The sequence below is a fragment of the Mizuhopecten yessoensis genome, unplaced genomic scaffold, assembly GCF_002113885.1.
Source record: "Mizuhopecten yessoensis strain PY_sf001 unplaced genomic scaffold, ASM211388v2 scaffold11123, whole genome shotgun sequence".
In the NCBI taxonomy this organism is placed as follows: Eukaryota; Metazoa; Mollusca; class Bivalvia; order Pectinida; family Pectinidae; genus Mizuhopecten; species Mizuhopecten yessoensis.
Genome location: NW_018408891.1, coordinates 716,125 through 733,719, shown reverse-complemented (window position 1 = coordinate 733,719; position 17,595 = coordinate 716,125). Strand labels below are relative to the sequence as shown.

The following is a 17,595-nucleotide window of genomic DNA, read 5'->3' as shown; positions in this document are numbered from 1 at the left end:
AAAACTCGAGCTATCCTAAACCTTACCAATATTGATACAAAGGGTTGTGTTTGCAACATATCAAAATGAATGGTGAATATCTTGGGAATTATTTCCGTTTATGTTGTTTCATCTTCATTATGTTAATATAAATGAGAACACTCCAAGTCGAACAAACAGCTTCGAAGAGGAATTCTTCTTCTCGAATATAACCTTCATTTTTCATAACTAACATTTTCATCTTAATTTAAAAAGTACAAATTAAGGGATTCAGAAAGATCTCGAAATGATAAACACGATAGTTTTTGTTTTAGTCTAAAATTTGAACAATAGATGTTTTATTCACATAACATATGTAATACATAATATGATTAAACATAAATGAATTGGAGACAGAAACAAGTGTCAAAACACTTATATAAATCTGTTACCTTTCATCGTAACCAACATTATCAACCATAGCTAAGGGATAGTGAAATGAATAAATTACAGGGGAACAATAGATTAGCGTAATAAAGGTAATTACAACTGCGTTTTAACAAATATGGAGCGTCGATCTACTGTATATACATTGACGTAAGACATAAACATGTGATTGCATCTGTTATATTTGATAATAGAACAAACAATATACAGATGTTTTGTCCTTAAAGGGTTCACGGGTGATGCAAGGGGACAACACGTTTGATATCCAAATAGGTTAAACTACTGTTGAAACAGAAGTTAAGATGCAAAATGTTCATATTGTGAATAGTGCTTCCTTTACGTGGCCATCAATGTAACGGCAAGTTTTTGGGATAAATTAATCCGTCAGCAGAGTCTACCATCTTATACATTGGTAGATGGACGTTACACCAAGGTGTTAGCATCTTTAAGTTTTGGGAATAGTATAATACATTATGACAAACTTGAGTAGCACTGTATTATACATTTACATGCAACTATAAGCTGAAACTTCGTGTTTGAATAGTCAGTAGGTTTCAATACAAGAAATGCAACGTATCGGTTGGCCACGTCTGTAAATTAAACATGTTTACTCATAAAGAAAACTTGTTTTCCGTATTCATGGTCACAATAATACAAACATAACTTCATTATGCTAAAACTATTCAGGTATTTCAAACAGTGGACAGACGAGGACACCCTAGAGTAAAAACGGATATTGTATTAGTTGTGTATGCTTACAAATATACCCGCTAGAAAGCACTGGATAGAAACAATTATATTCATTTTAAGAATTTAAACAAAGTGCGTAAGTCAATAAGTATATAATACATCACGTTTTCAATAACGTGAAATTTAAGCATCGTTGTGATGAATTCGGCGAACATCATTGGCTGAGATAAAACCATATAAAGTGCCAGAAAGTGTGTTTCAGATGTTATCTATCTGGAGTCCAACCAAATACATGTCACAACAGTAGGGTCTGGACAAAGCTCTAACGCCGACAAAGGATGACGATCCTCTCCTGCTTTCCGTCAGTATAACACATTTATATAGTATATTGTATAATCTTTATTCAAAAATAGTTATTATATCAAGATGATAATGAAAGAATATGATATTAATGTTTTGATTTTATTATAATATCGTTACAGACTTGAATTACGTTTTTCATTCCATTTTGTATCAACCAATCTCTCATTCAAATTAATTCGTCTCTGGATTGTTTTGATCTTACTCAAATTCATAAAAATAATCATTTGTATTTCATTTTTATCTGTATGTGTTCCGCTTATATCAATTTGTCTCTCAAAATAATTATATCTATACACTATAATAATTGATAATCCGTCCCAAATCTATCTTAATCCATCTCCTATTTATGTGAATTCGACTCCTATCTATCTTAATTCGTTCCAAAATATGTTAATTAAGCCGTCTCCAATTTATCTTAATCTGTCTCCCAGTTGTATTGATCTGCCTAACATTTATATTAGGCCACGTTTTATCGGTATTCTATTGATATAAATCCCTCCCCTACTTATAATCATTAGTTTGCTATTTATCTCTTATGGAGCAACACCTCTAGTACTTATATTGATATGTCTGTTAACGAAATCGATCAATTTCTAATATCAATTTTAAGCTGTCTCCCAAATGAATACGAATCTATTTACCATTTATATTCATGGTGTCAGTATCGGTATATTAACTTATGTCATATTTTTATTAATATGCACAATGCTAATGTAAATATGTCTTACACGTAATGCATATGTTTTGTACATATATAGTTACGTTGACATATTTTGTAGACAAGTATGTACGAGTCTACACTAAACATAAATGATTAACATGTATAGATATATTTCTGATAAAGAACCTTTAGGTCCTCTTTATAAGATGTGCGTGTACTTGCTCATTTATCTTGTTTGTGATTAATAATAGATAGGCTTGTGATATTTCATACACAAAAATATTTCTTTCTTTAGCCAGAACGTTGAATGAATCTATACAAACTTACTAAAAGTATTTATGGAAAGAAGCTTACTAATGAGCTGTACGATAAGCGGAACAATTTTGACTTTTCGATCGTGAACTTTTCCCTTTCTGGTTAGTAAAACCCCTGCTTTCCTTAAAACGGTGTTTTCATGTCGCAGTTAATTTGGTATTCCAGAACTTATTCAACACATCATTATTCGCGACGGATTTTGATTACTGACGGACAAACGTACAGGTCAGAGCTTGGAGCAGGTTAATAAAGACTATGGGGAAGTTTAATGGAGGCCATCGTGAACTAACTGCAACATTTGCTTTTCTCGTGTAATCGAATTGTCTATATTTTTTATTATGCTAGTTAGTAAGTATTTCACACTGAACTCAGTTTCGCTTTGGAGGCGTTATATTATTTGTATTTGACCGGAATGGCGGGTTTAGTCGATGAAACAGAAGACACTTGCCTGTTTGTTTACTCGTTTTGTTTTGACAAAACTTAAGATCATTTTTGAAAGTGTTGATTGAAATCGTTGTAAATCCAATGACAATCTAGTCAGTGCCTCCGTTTAGAGTCGATCACAATGTCGTTATTCTTCCTAGAGTTTTGTCAGAAAGTGGGGTGAACTTTTTCATATTGAACATTTCACTAACAATTTACCACTCCATTTTGCTTTTTATTTTCATCGTACTTATATTACCATCATACAATTTTCAATGAAATGCTTTAAATTTTAATGGATAATATTTAATATCTAATGTATACATGGATATATAATTAGGGACCTGAATATATAAATAGGGCCCCGTATCAGAGAAACGGGTGCCCTATATTAATCACTCTGCTGTCTGTCCATCTGTCTGTCTGTCCATCTGTCTGTCCGTATGTCTGTCCCTCCGTCTGTCCACAAACTTTCTTTCTGGCTGATAACTTTGGTATTTATTGATCGATTTACATGAAACTTGGTCATGATGTTCAGTTCATAAAAAGTTCAAGGTCATTATGTCAAAGGTCAAAGGTCAATGTCAAATTTTGCATCTTTTCACTGATGAACATTTTGTTACGACGTGATGAAGTAAAGTTGATCAGAAATGAACAAGGAGTCAACTGGTTAAAGGTCAAGGTCATCAGGTCAAGGTCACTGGGTTAAGGTCAAGGTCAACAAATTTGTAGCTTTTCACAAAGGAGCATTGTATTACATTATTAAGCAAAGTTGGTCGGAATTAAACAAAGAGACACACTGAGGTAAACAGTCAAGGTCAAAGGTCAATGTCATAAGGTTGAAAGGTCAAGGTCAAATTTTTTCATATTTTCACTGATGAACATTTTGTTATGACATGATGAAGCAAAGTTGGTCAAAATTAAAGAATAAGTCAACTGACCAAAGATCAGGGTCACTGGATTAAAGGTCAATGCTATTTGGGTCCAAAGGTCAAAGACAAAGTGGATCTCGGACTTTGACCTTGGCTCTTGATGGAGGAGGTATTTAAGGTGAATTGAAATAAACCAAAGCTAACAAATGAGTATTGCACCGGTATTTACATTTCTGTTAGCCCAGGAAATATGGAGGTGGAAGGAAACAAGAAACACATCATAGTACATGAAAAATGTATAGTTTGCTTCCTTGTGATTCTTTTTGAACTCCAAATGTCAAACGTCAAGCTCAGGTATATGAGCAGATTGCTACTTGATGATTATGGGGGATATATTGCCACAAGACGGAGCACTTACTGATCTGTCAGTGTTCTAGTTACATATGCGGTATTATATTGTTACTTAATATAGGTAACAATACAAACTTATATGCATGTAGAGTCTCAGTAATTATTATGTTATGCATAAATACACACTTATGTCATACTTTATTCAATATAGTGCGTAATATTTTCATTTTTGATAGTTAATACTGTGTATACCTTGAGATATAGATATATTAACGTAATTATAATGCTACCTATATTGTTCAGACACACTTATGTACATGCAGAATATCAGTAATTATATTGTTACATCATCAATACATACTCATATACAATGTCGCTAGGTCGTCTGCTCCGTTCCATACATGTTATCTATATAGTTTGTTGACATAAGAGATACTGAAATATGTGAATCTGTCTGGAGAACACAAATACGCCATGTTTTTAGTTATTATGCGCTCGGTAGCCGTGTAATATACCTGTAATATATGTACATCAAAAGAATCTCGCGGTCACGCAACGGTTAACATTGAAAGGGCTTTGAGTCGGGAATCTATCCTTTGTAATCTTAGCGATTGGTCATTTTTTTGTTACCTGACACCAATCAAAGACCTTCGTGCCCGACATATTGCAGGGGTGTAGAGAGCAAAAGTGAGCCTAACCTCTGGATATCCAGGATGCTTGTCTCTATGTACATGTAAACATTGTTTTATCTAATGGTTATTTAAGCATTAAGCAGCATTCTTGATTGCAGTTAAAATGAATAACGCGCGTTCGCTTATATTTTATTTTTTTTAATTTTATTTTTTTTAATTAAATTTTCCGAACATGGTATTTATGTTACTGGAAGCATACTATTTTAGCGCACACAAATTGAAACGCATTATTAAAATGATACAGTAGTACAAAATTTATATAGCCCCCTATATAACCTGCAAAATTACTCTGAGGCGCTTTACAGCATATGAAAAAAAGAATTCCTACAGTGTCAGTTATACATCTGGTTGTTAAACAGGCATACAAAAATACATTATTACATTGACGCATTTCAACAGATTAAGGCATTGATGATAAGGTGCAACCACTACTTATTCAACAGATTAGGGCATTGACGATTAGGTGCAACCACTACTTATTCAACAGATTAGGGCATTGATGATAAGGTGCAATCACTACTTATTCAATAAAGAACATTATACAGAAAGTTTAAGTTGTGCATTCTTTACAAATATATTTAGCGCAATTTAAAAAAAACCACGATAAGTGCTAGAATAAGCCTACCACTTTAAATTGCATGTTTATTGCATACAATTGGGAAAACCAATAGTACAAATGTGATAATGATACAACGTTTAGTCGCTGTTTTATTATCCGTTACTAGAAGCATTCACCGACTAAGTGTTGAATAGTCTAATCTATACAACAGAAAATAATGATAACGTCACACAAATGAGTCTTTGCACGAACCAGGACAAAGATGCAACGGAACACACTAAATAATTACAATATGTATATTAATTCAAACAATGGCTCTTTGACTTTGGAATGGTAGGATAAAGAGCTACCGCTGGTTAGGTAAATCAGCTGGTAAGGGTGACCGTATTTTAATAAGAGGTCCAGGGTTCAAATGGTGATCGGCCCCCATTACACATTTACTAAAAAAAACACTTATCACTAATTTGAATTTCATACTAAAGATACTTTTCTTAAAATTTAATCAAAATATGATTTTCTTTCAGAAAATATTGATTAAAGCTATTGTCCTACTTATACAAAACGTTTCAAATTCATAGTTACAGTTTTAAGCAGTGGTTCGAGAACCCTTACTCTCGTGTTTAAGGTAGAAGAAACGATAAAGTTGTATAACGATGTGATAGTGCCACATCTGGTTTCTTAAATGTCATAGCAAGAAGAGTTTGCGCCATCTACGATTTTGTTCACCATCGACTTTCTGTGCAAAATTTGTGCGCACTTTTTTTTTATTTAAGTTATGCATACAAGTTAATTTAATAACACCAGGGAGCCGGTATTCGATATTCATGTTTGTAATAACCCTTATGTTAATTTTTCTTCCAAACGACCTTTTTGTTGACTGTATGCCACGAGGTACACGTGTAAGCAACGTGCAATAACGTTCTCAATATCCGGTGTCGTCGGCATCAGACGTGAACAACTGAAAACTAACACTACGAAATGAAAATGTGGATAATGTTTCATGGTAAAAGAGATGTCGAAAGAAATGTATGTTATAAAAATAATGATAGGATAGGTGGGTGAAAAGGTTGTCGTTGATATCGGGTTATAATTATAAAACGTGCTATAGGGAAAATATATTCGTAAACATTTACAGACAATTTGAAACAAAATCCTATTTAGTTCTTGCACGTATTGAGATGATTGTAAACTGACAAAGAGAGTTCGGTACTCCTTATCAGGCACTACTAGGTTTCATATATGATATTTTTTCATTTTAATTTAATATACAACAACAACAAAACAAGTGAATTTCGTAAGGTAAGCATGTGTTCCGGAGGGGTAGGCATCCACACCCACCATGTTAATAGGTTAAACTAATGAAGTGTCACGTCGCAAATAAGGAGAAATGAGCATATACAAAAGGTTGATAACCACATAGAATATTTTCCAATTTAATCATGATGGCGGCCGTAAAATATGATTGTATTCTTTATCAACGTACAAGGCTCGCAAACCTGTCCTTTACGTTGACATTCAGTAACATTGCGGAAAGCGTGATATCTGGAGCAAGCACGTGGACATAAAATTTACTGCGAAAAGGTAAAAACCTGTCTGGTGGAAACAAGAATGTACTCTCAGGAAAGGGAAAGCTATTTTGAAAAAAAAAGACTACAATGGAAAATGTACACACTTGGAAAGCTGATTTCACTTTCTATATCATTCTGTCATGTGTTTGTCAGTGACATGGGTTGTTTTGTGTGTGCGGTGTCGCAAACTGTATATGGACATATTCCAAACGGGACCATATAAGCCCACAAGCGTTTTATCCGCCCAACACGCGCTACATCCGCCTGTCGTGTACAATAGGTTCCTGACACGCACCTGATCCTTTATACTTCTGGATTAACTCATTTGATATCCGTTTCTCACTTACACCCGGTTTATGTTGTTGCTCATGTTGTTTAATTTGGCCCATATCAGCCCTCTCACATCTGGTTCCTCATGCTGTTACTGAGGGTTGAAGCGAGGAAAGATATGAACATGATCATATTATGAACGCCCTTAATATGCAAACATGAATATTGTAATGTGGCTTCATTTGGAAATCCTAAGATATTGGAGAAGCTTAAGTTATTATATTTATTAATCTCCTGACTAAGGCAAACCAAAGGTAAATTCCATCTTTCCTTCAATATTGTGCTGCTTTTTAGTTTTGTTTTTGTTCCCATTTTCAACTTACAACTACACTGATATACGATTGTGTGTATAATACAGAATGTTCTACAAAAAGAAGGGAAAATGATTGTAACACTTTTACTGATTAGTTGCTGACATTGAAATAAAAATATCATTAGGGTAATGGACATGTGAAAGCTGGATGAAGTTCAGCTATCATCTCCCCTTACCGAAAAATGTTTACTTTGTCCCTTTCATAAATCTGCGATAATATTGAAATAATGTATAATATATGTTATCAAATTAAATGAATTACAAAATAAAGTTCATTCATCGTTTTGTGTGCTTTCCCCGGTTATTTCCTTATACTGTCTTATGAATAATAAGTAGATTTTAATATTAATGTGTGATATTAATTATATTAATGAACACTTATTATCATGTAGAATCGCTGGTGTTNTTTGCATTTGTGTTAGGGAAGGAAAAGATGGGACTATGAACTGGATATATATCTTATGTCGTTTTTGTTTGTTCATTTGTCTGTCATCTTTAAGGTCCTCGCATGGGAAATTCTTTTCTAACGAACTATCCCTTAAAGGAAGACTGAGGCGTATATTCTACAGAAAACCATCTACACGTGAGTAATTCTAACTATTAGTATACAGTACATGTCGATTGTTGCTACTGTACCTACACGTGTGTAAACCTAAAAACATAGACCGACATTATTGTCGTTTACTATTTTATCATCATACAGTGACATGATTATATAAATAACTACCAATTGGACACAGGACACTTATAAATATACATGAGTGTACCATACTGCCATTGCCAGATACATGTACCACGAGACAATTATACCATTATACCATGCTCGTGCTTACACTAATACTTCATTTCAATTCAATTCAATTTATTACCAAATGCACATTGCATATAGGTGTACAGAAATATACATATAGATAAATACTTTACAAATATCTTGTACAATGGCGGAGAACATATGCAATAGATTCAATTCCTTACATAATATTTACAAATTATGAAATTGGCATAAGTTTTGGAAAACTTTAAGGTTTTCCTAAGGTAACTTAGCGGACTCTTATGAAGCATAATTTAGTCGTTTAGGAAATAGTACAAATAAAGCCTTAATCTAACCAAATTTCTAGGAAATAACAAAACTTCAAAGTCAATCATACCACCTCAACATGAAGGTAGAACGAGTACTATATATTCTTTAATGAAATGAGATTATAACTCATTGTGAAATAAAAGACATAGATCTCAATCGCATTATACAGTAACAAAACGTTTATAGCAAGAATTTGATACAGCTTATATTTCATAATATACGACTTCTCTTAACAGTTGCCTGAATCAAGTACTTACTTAAATTTCTAATAAGTTTAAAAAATTTGCTAGACAGTAGCTCTATTAATTTAAACACAGAAGGACGAATACGATAATATGGCTTGATATACGATACTCTTAATTCTAAAAACACAGGACACATAAGAATGAAATGAAACTCATCCTCGACATCTCCAAGATCACATAAAGTACACAATCCCTGGTTGCGAGGAACTGCATTATATCTACCTGTCTCTATATTAAGGTTATGTGCTTGCAATCTATATTAAGCAAGAATACATTTATTTTTTCTGAATAGCGGTTTTGTAAAATACCATTGTAGATCAAAACTGTCAACAATGTGTTTATACAACAAACATTTTGAAGATGTCTCGAATATGTTTCTCATTTCCTGAATAAAAATATCCTTTATGCGTTGTATATATAATAATAAAAAAGATTTCTCATTTGGTACACATTGTGCCAACCACACATCTCCAAAACCCAACGTACACAAATCACGTCTCAGATGATAAACCCAATTTGCTTTACAATTTGGTTTCCTGGTTTAAAGCTCTAAAAGTTCATCGTAACAGGCCCTCAAAATACAGTTATTAGTTTTTAATATTTGCAGCCAGTACTTTACAATAGCAATCCTACGCTGTATATGCAAAGGGTAACGACCAAGTTCAAAATGCACCATGGTATTATTTACTGTTTTCCTGACACCCAATACGGTTTTCAAAAATAATAAATGTATATTGTCAATCTGCGGTGCAGGACTATAACCCCATACGTCACACCCGTAATTCACAATACATGATATATAAGTATCAAATAAAGATAACTTGGTCTTTTCATGCAACAAAAATCTTTTCGCTTTCCGATTAAGAAGAAAATAAGCTTTCCTTCTTTGTACAGCATTTTTATTCAATGCAATGGTAAATTTACAATTATAATTAAAAACCAAACCTAAATAGCAAAATTGATCTACCACTTCTATAGCTTTACCATCAAAAATCCACTGCTCGTTTGGATACAATCGTTTACTTTTCCTAAAAACAACTATTTTTGTTTTGTCTACATTTACAGATAAATTCCAACGTCGAGAATAAGTGATTAAAAAATCCAACATATTTTGTAGGTCAACTACATGTACATCCTCAGAAAAAATACCGTGTCAAAAAAGAGCTTGCCATCTAGCTTTATCCACAAAATACTGTCAGATACTACCTCTTTCAGCGTTATATGCTCTGTCAGCCATGAATTAAATAAACATATCATGCCATCCCCTTTACATTTACTTCTCTTAAAAGGTGGAAAAAAATCGAAACCTTAAACATTGACATTATCTAAATTATTTAACCAACATTCACTAAAAAAAACTATATCTGAATCTTGAAAAATATTAAGAAAATTATCATCTATAATTTTATTTTCTATGCCTCTATGAACGTTCCAAGAGCATATATTAATTTGGGATATGTTCTCATGTGAGCCCTATGCGGAAACAGCTTTGGCGTAGATATGTTCCCCATCACAACCCGCATGAGAACCTTGCCTATCCTGGCCAACAGCGTATCTAGCCCTATATATACCTACATATGATTATACTACTGACTTCCACTTACCACATCACCATTATACAATGTACATCATTTCACCTTACTACCGCTTACATAAAGGTACCATAGTACTAGAATACCATACATGTTTATAAATCAAATATAAATTACCAAACGATCACTGCCGTGCATGTGAGTTAACGAGTATTGACCTATGTCAGGCTGTCTCAATGTATGCTTATAGATATGTATTTATATTTTTCTTGACCTATACATATGTTATGTTCTTATTCATGTTCATGTATATGAAGAACAATTTAGTGAAATATTCAGTCAATATAACTACGACATCAATTTTACATGTTAAACAGGTTTCTTTAGATCAAAACTTAGATCATTATGGATTTTAACCCAAAAATGTATATATTTCAAAATTCTCTAATTGAACATGAGTTTAACAAAGGAAAAGTTCCAAGATAGGCTATCTTTAAGAAATCGTACAATTTCCAATGTCAATGTCTCAATTTGCACACGTAATGGTGTTTTGATACAAAATACAACGGTACGTTACACGAATTCATATTTATTCTGACTTATCCAATCATATCATTTATTTACATTTGTAACAAACGTCATAAAATGATTTAATGTGCATCTCTTGTCTGACCTAGGTCTAGGATTTAGATTGTTTGACCTCGCTGTGACCTTTACCCTATGTTTGGTGTATGTCATCAGAGTAGAGTTGGATGACTACATTAGCTACCAATGGTAAGTAACGCTTCGTATACTCTATCAGTGGACATTTTCGCGTGGGGGAAAGTTCGAGTTGTGTCTCTTACACTTATCGAGATTTAGCATTTTTTAGCGATGGAATGATTCTTAAATATATATTCTATTTATCGAAATAAATAATAAATAGACTTTAGCGTATGGATATTTTACAGTATATAACCTATATAACCTAAGCAGAGGCATGTACACTGAGGAGAATATATTCAAATCATACCGTTATTAACCCGAGGTGGCAAGGAACTATGAAATCTTTGTTTCCTGAAAAATGTAATTGACAGATTGATTGTAACTGGAGAAACATTCAAATCAGTTCTTGTTTTTTAATGTAACTTCTGTTCTTTATGACAATTTTTGATATACATTTCAAAATGCAGGTGTTGTTTATTGTGGGCGTTTGGTGTTGTGTCTGTCCCCTCTCATACATGTGATTTGCTATACGTTATAGCATTTAGGAGTGCTTTTGTGAGAGTTAGATGTAGGTTTCTTTTGTTTTTCATATAATTCGTTATGAATTATACCATCCAATGTGGTATTTGTGAAGGTAAGATTAAGGGTCTCGTTCTTTTTCTGAATTGTTTTTTGTACAATATAATACACAGGCAGGTAGTCGTCAAAGATAGAAGTGTTGTGATCTATTAATATTAAATTATGTATTGCCGCATTCAGCGGGAATTCAATACAGCTTTTGCTAACTTCACAATGATTTATATTCAGGACAGTGGATACAGAATGGGGGCTACATATTCATTCATGTCTATTCATTTAACGATGCATGCCATATCTGTTATTTATGTGACAGTTTACATGCGATACTTCATTGATATACATGTATATTTATTTTCATGTTACGAACAGTGACAGTTGAGGTCATGTAAGAATTTTTATCTTTAAGACATTAAAATTGAAGGTATACATCGAAGACAATTACTGACATGTTTAACTTTGTGACTGGTATTAACTGGGGTATTTGCATTTATGTTTGTGTTATCTTCAGGACCATGATATCGGTCGGTTTTGATGAATGTTTGGTAAGGTTTTGATGAATGTTTGATAAGGTTTTGATGAATGTTTGGTAAGGTTTTAATGAATGTTTGGTAAGGTTTTGATGAATGTTTGGTAAGGTTTTGATGATTGTTATGTAAGGTTTTGATGAATGTTTGGTAAGGTTTTGATGACTGTTTGGTAAGGTTTTGATGAAAGTTTCGTAAGGTTTTGATGAATGTTTCGTAAGGTTTTGATGAGTGTTTGGTAAGGTTTTGATGAGTGTTTGGTAAGTTTTTAATGAATGTTTCGTAAGGTTTTGATGAATGTTTCGTAAGGTTTTGATGAATGTTTGGTAAGGTTTTGATGAATGTTTGGTAAGGTTTTGATGAGTGTTTGGTAAGATTTTGATGAGTGTTTGGTACGGTTTTGATGAGTGTTTGGTAAGGTTTTGGGTAAGGTTTTGATGAGTGTTTGGTAAGATTTTGGGTAAGGTTTTAATGAGTGTTTGGTAAGGTTTTGATGAGTGTTTGGTAAGGTTTTGATGAGTGTTTGGTAAGGTTTTGATTACTGTTTGGTAAGGTTTTGATGAATGTTTGGTAAGGTTTTGATGAGTGTTTGGTAAGGTTTTGATGAGTGTTTGGTAAAATATTTTTAAGATAACCATGATTAAAAGATAGATACTCTTACCTTCGTTTAACTTGTCTGATTTAGTTACCGTTTCCTAATCAATGACTCGTCTCTATCAACGATGTTTACCGTGATTGCTGTCTAGTTTTGACATAAATGTGACAATTACTTCCAACAGTGGAGGGATACACTGCTCAGTGTCCACCGTACAGCTACCCAAGGACACGGACAGAATGGCATTTTCATCCAACGCCATCAACTGGTATGTAATCCTAATGTTCTCTAAGTATACCCTAGTGTTACTCTACAGTTATTGATACAACATAGTACATTAAGCTTTAGTTTAATTTCTTGATGTTTAATGCTGGTTTAAACTTGATCTTATTTTTCATCGACAAACTGAAATATAAACATAAACATAAATAGCTTTAAATAAAAAATAAAAAATAAATCGCCAAAGCAGTTTTCTGAGGTAAAATAGTGGAATGAGGCCAGACTCGGAGGAAAGTGAGGGAACCGATGTAGGAAGAAAACAGCTCTATAGTGGTTTACCTGCAGTGAGAAAGATTTAGTTTATAATGAATTTTAATTCCGCTTGTTTGCCTCGAGTTCTTCCCGCTCGTCCTGCTTCAGGAAAGTGCATTCCATCATTTTTATGGTTTAACTCCATTTCACTTTAAGGTCGGAACTCTACATGGTAACGCTTGATGATTTCTTATTGATTTTATTTATGATACATGTACCTGTATATATAATGTGCATTTTATGTACTTAAGGCGTACCATAAATAGCCGAGCTGTTTTTGTGTGTTACAAAAATCCACCAGATTAAGGATACTAATATAGGCCATTTTTATAGTAGTGATTATAAAACCCGTCTTCTGATCGTCCATGTATGTATCGTCAAAATGACCTTCAATCTGTTCATTATATAATGTAAATATAACCAATACATTTGTATAGTGCGGCAGTATATGTTACAGGTATCTCTTGCTGTGGGTCCGGCGACCGTTCGTACTGTGGGTTACACAGATTACACTGTCATGCTTATGGTTTCTCAGAGGAATACTTAGCCTGTACATCACTCCTCAGGTATCCATGATAAGGACGCATGTTGATGAGCGAACAGACGTAAAGTGAAATAGAAAAATCATTCCATTGTACTTATGTGTGATATGTTTTATCGATGCTAAGATGATTTTACGAAAATTGCATCTGTTTGGATGTACGACAATACGCAGCATTTTCAGTAACTCTCACAGTCATGTTTTCACTCTAGACTGATTCGAGTGTTTCCTTTTTTTAATTCAGGGTACCCGTTTTCGTAAGTTTTCGCACGAAGGCCTCCTTTTGGATTGGATATGCACTCTTCCCTACCTGCTGACAGTAAGACCATTTTTTAAAATTACAAACATTTTCAGAATTCTGAGTTTCGAAACATTTCCAAAATGTTTTGTAATTTCAAAGTCGAATTATACAAAGGTAGGATCAACGCTTATGGAGATTTAACATTAGCGTCGGCCCCTGCTTGGAACTCCAAAATAAGATAAATCCAAAAAGGTATTGGTATAGGAAGCTTAAATCAGGAACAATTAGTTTCAGAATTCATTTTATGATAAATGGGACCTCATTGACTTACACCTGTGTGAATGTTAAAAGTGCGGTAACACAGTTCCTCCTAGAGCATTTAAATGACATAATTACTATAAAAGTATATCATCATCATGTGCAACATATTCCAACTGTAATTTTGATACCGGATATTACACTATTTCAAGAAAGAATTGTTCTTTCGCTTTGAAGATTTAAGCAGAATTTCATTACTAATGAGAACATTTCCATTTTTGACACGTTGATGTACATACTTCTAAAACAAGTCTATTTTTTTTATACTTGCTAAAAAGTTGGCTTTTGAAAATGTCTTCCAACATCAGAAATTTCAAAAAAATTGACAACCGGTAAATTTGTCAAATAACACTTTTGACTAAAACAACAACACAAAATAAACCATAGCTTTCTTTCCACTTTTCCTTTAACTTATGTTTCGTCATGACCAAAGGTCCTCGGGTCTTAATATTTGGCAAGTATGTTGTTCATGTAAATGGATTTCAGTTTTGTAAACGTTGATGACCTTGACCTTCGTTCAAGATCACAGAAATTAAATGTGTTAAAACAAATTTTGTACGGTGAGTCGGACGTGGATTTTTTCCTTACCTTATTTATTTAGAGTTAGCGATATAAAATAATGTAATACAGTATTCCTTCATATTTTGTTTAATTGAATGGGCAATAGGCAAAATAATATTATTAACTAGAACTGTAAGCCAATGGCTCACTAATACCTCCGCTCCTATATAAACCAGAACTGTAAGCTAAAGGTTAACTAAGGCAAAGCATTGAAAAGCAATCTATAGTCTCACAAGAGTAATTAGTTAAGTATATAGGTCACGGACATACTTCCTGTACTCCCTACCCATGCCAAAATATACTTGCATACCAAATCTTGTTACCTAGCATGAACCAATTTTGCTGAAATCGTCCTAGAAGTTGAGGAAAAGTTGTCAAGACAAAGATTTTTAACAAAGGGCCATAACTCCTTAAAAAGGGTCAAAATGAAAACAAAACTACCCTGATGCACGACATCATGGAGTAATTACCGTATCTGTTGACGTTCATTGAAATCGCCCCAGAAGTTTATAAAGCAGACAAAGGTTTTTTCAACGAAGGGCCATAACTCCCTTTTAAAGGGTCGGTAGTTATCATATCTGAAAAGTTTCGTTGAAATTGACCCCTTAGTTTTGTAGGCAATGTCCGGACAAGGACTTTTCAACAAAAGGCCATAACGTTGTAAAAAAAGGTCAGAATGAAAAAATAATACCCGGATGCACAACTTCAGGTGGTACATGTAGTTATCATATGTACAAACTTTCGTTGAAATTGGTCCATTGCATAGCTTTGTCTAAAGCTCAATCTCAACCTTACGTAGTTCTCCAAAGGAAAGAATACTTTGGCAGAATACATAATCATGAGTTATTACTACTGAATATAACATTAAAAATGCGTAATATAATAAAGTGTTCTGGCATGATACAGAAAAAGTATTGGTATCGGTATTTACAATAATATAAATTAATAATCAAATCTCCATGATTATGTGAAAAGTATCACTACGCTTATTTCATGTATACCAATATGACATATTTAGTAACAAAATAACAGTAATTTTATACGCTGTACACTATCATAATTCATTTCCGATATAGCATTCGCCTGTGACATTTATCAGTCATTTTGTTAGGACTCCCTCGTCACTTAACCTTGTGTTATGCAAGGAGGTCCACTACGGTTATTAGTAGTAATTATGAATAATTATTTATACAGGTATTGATCATTTTTTATGTATCTACATATGACAAAAGAATAAAAGAAATCGAAGTGGTGGCTAAATGTTGACCCCACCTTTCATTTAAGGTAATTGAATATTCAATCTTAATTTATGACCGGATAATATGTTTTGCTATTTCATTTTATTAATGATATCAATAAAACATGTCTTTGTCACAAGTTCATTCCAGCCCTAGGAAATCTGTTCCTGCCCGGATTCTTGGCCTGCTGGATTGTCCGTCGTGTTGTTCATAATCTACTTGTAAGCACACTCATAACGATCTTCATTCAGCATTTCGAAAAAGATCAATTTCAACAACTAGAAAGTTATTTCTACATACGAACACAATTCTAAATTGATACAAGTATTAAACAGTTTACATACAATACATCCCTTGTCACTGATAAAATGTCACTGAAAACAAAGTGCGTTCAATCGGACCACACTCGGTCGTTTTTGTCGAACATGCAACAGAAAAGGCGAAATTATCAAATTGGGCGTGATTTCTTAAAACAAACACCATGACTGTAAATTTTCAAGCTGTCTTCGTATAAAATGTTGATAATGAGCGGGTATGGACTATTTGTACCTAATTATGTACCTTACCCTTGCTAGTATATTGTTAATTGTAATTACAGATTGACCTTCACCTCACAAAGCAACGCTGTCAAACACTCTCTGTGACCTTGACCCATCAAATGACACTTCTTCTTATCACGCTATCAAGCCTGATATTCACAACGTGAGTATAAAACTGGCACAAAACAGTTAATGCTCATGCATGACATACTAAGATGAAAGTAAAAGTTCATTCGTACACATTTGACATGTACCAAGGCACATGACTGGTCAATCGAAATTAGCAACAGTATAATCACGATATACCACCGCAAATCTAAAAATACTGCCACCGTTCGCCAAGAGAAATGTTGGCGTTATGAAGGGGTATGTCGATGAGTCGCTTCAACGAACTACTCGCTGGCAGTCGTTCTGACTGGGTTACATGTATCTGTTAATACTTTACTTAACTATATTCTACCTCCCACGGGTCTTGTCAGTTGCGGTTATAGCGTAGGGAATTACATCCTCGATACTCCAGGGGTTACGCTCACTTACGCTCTCTGCACACCCCTGAAATATATCATAGCAAAATTAAAGGCTCAGCGTGCGCCACATTGTTGATGAGACAAGAAGACTAGTTCGATCCTTTGATGTACAAATGTACACCCAAAGAATCCCGAAGTCGCGTAACGATAAACATTGACTAGGTTTGAAGTCGAGTGTCGCTCCTCTGTAATCTTTAAAGGACAGGTAATGTATCAGCCCAGCGATTGGGCAGGTTTTCTACCCAAGACCACTAAAATAGCTTACCGTGCACCTTCGATTTTGCTATGACATATAC

General features: G+C 33.8%; 1 protein-coding gene across 3 annotated transcripts in view; it reads left to right on the top strand.

The window, feature by feature from the left end:
• The window catches only part of LOC110466175 (potassium channel subfamily T member 1-like), a 39,034-nt gene that overhangs the window by 4,130 nt on the left and 17,309 nt on the right, over positions 1–17,595 (top strand). For 2 of the 3 annotated variants that reach the window (XM_021522527.1, XM_021522525.1), the window contains exons 1-8: positions 1,120–1,456; positions 8,043–8,125; positions 11,078–11,174; positions 12,988–13,071; positions 13,792–13,900; positions 14,120–14,194; positions 16,374–16,454; positions 16,832–16,935. In XM_021522527.1, coding sequence (XP_021378202.1) covers positions 1,434–1,456; positions 8,043–8,125; positions 11,078–11,174; positions 12,988–13,071; positions 13,792–13,900; positions 14,120–14,194; positions 16,374–16,454; positions 16,832–16,935 — 656 coding nt within the window. In that variant the 5' untranslated portion in view covers positions 1,120–1,433. Of the gene's footprint in view, positions 1–1,119; positions 1,457–8,042; positions 8,126–11,077; positions 11,175–12,987; positions 13,072–13,791; positions 13,901–14,119; positions 14,195–16,373; positions 16,455–16,831; positions 16,936–17,595 lie in introns of those variants that run through there. The other variant, XM_021522526.1, reaches the window with a different exon arrangement.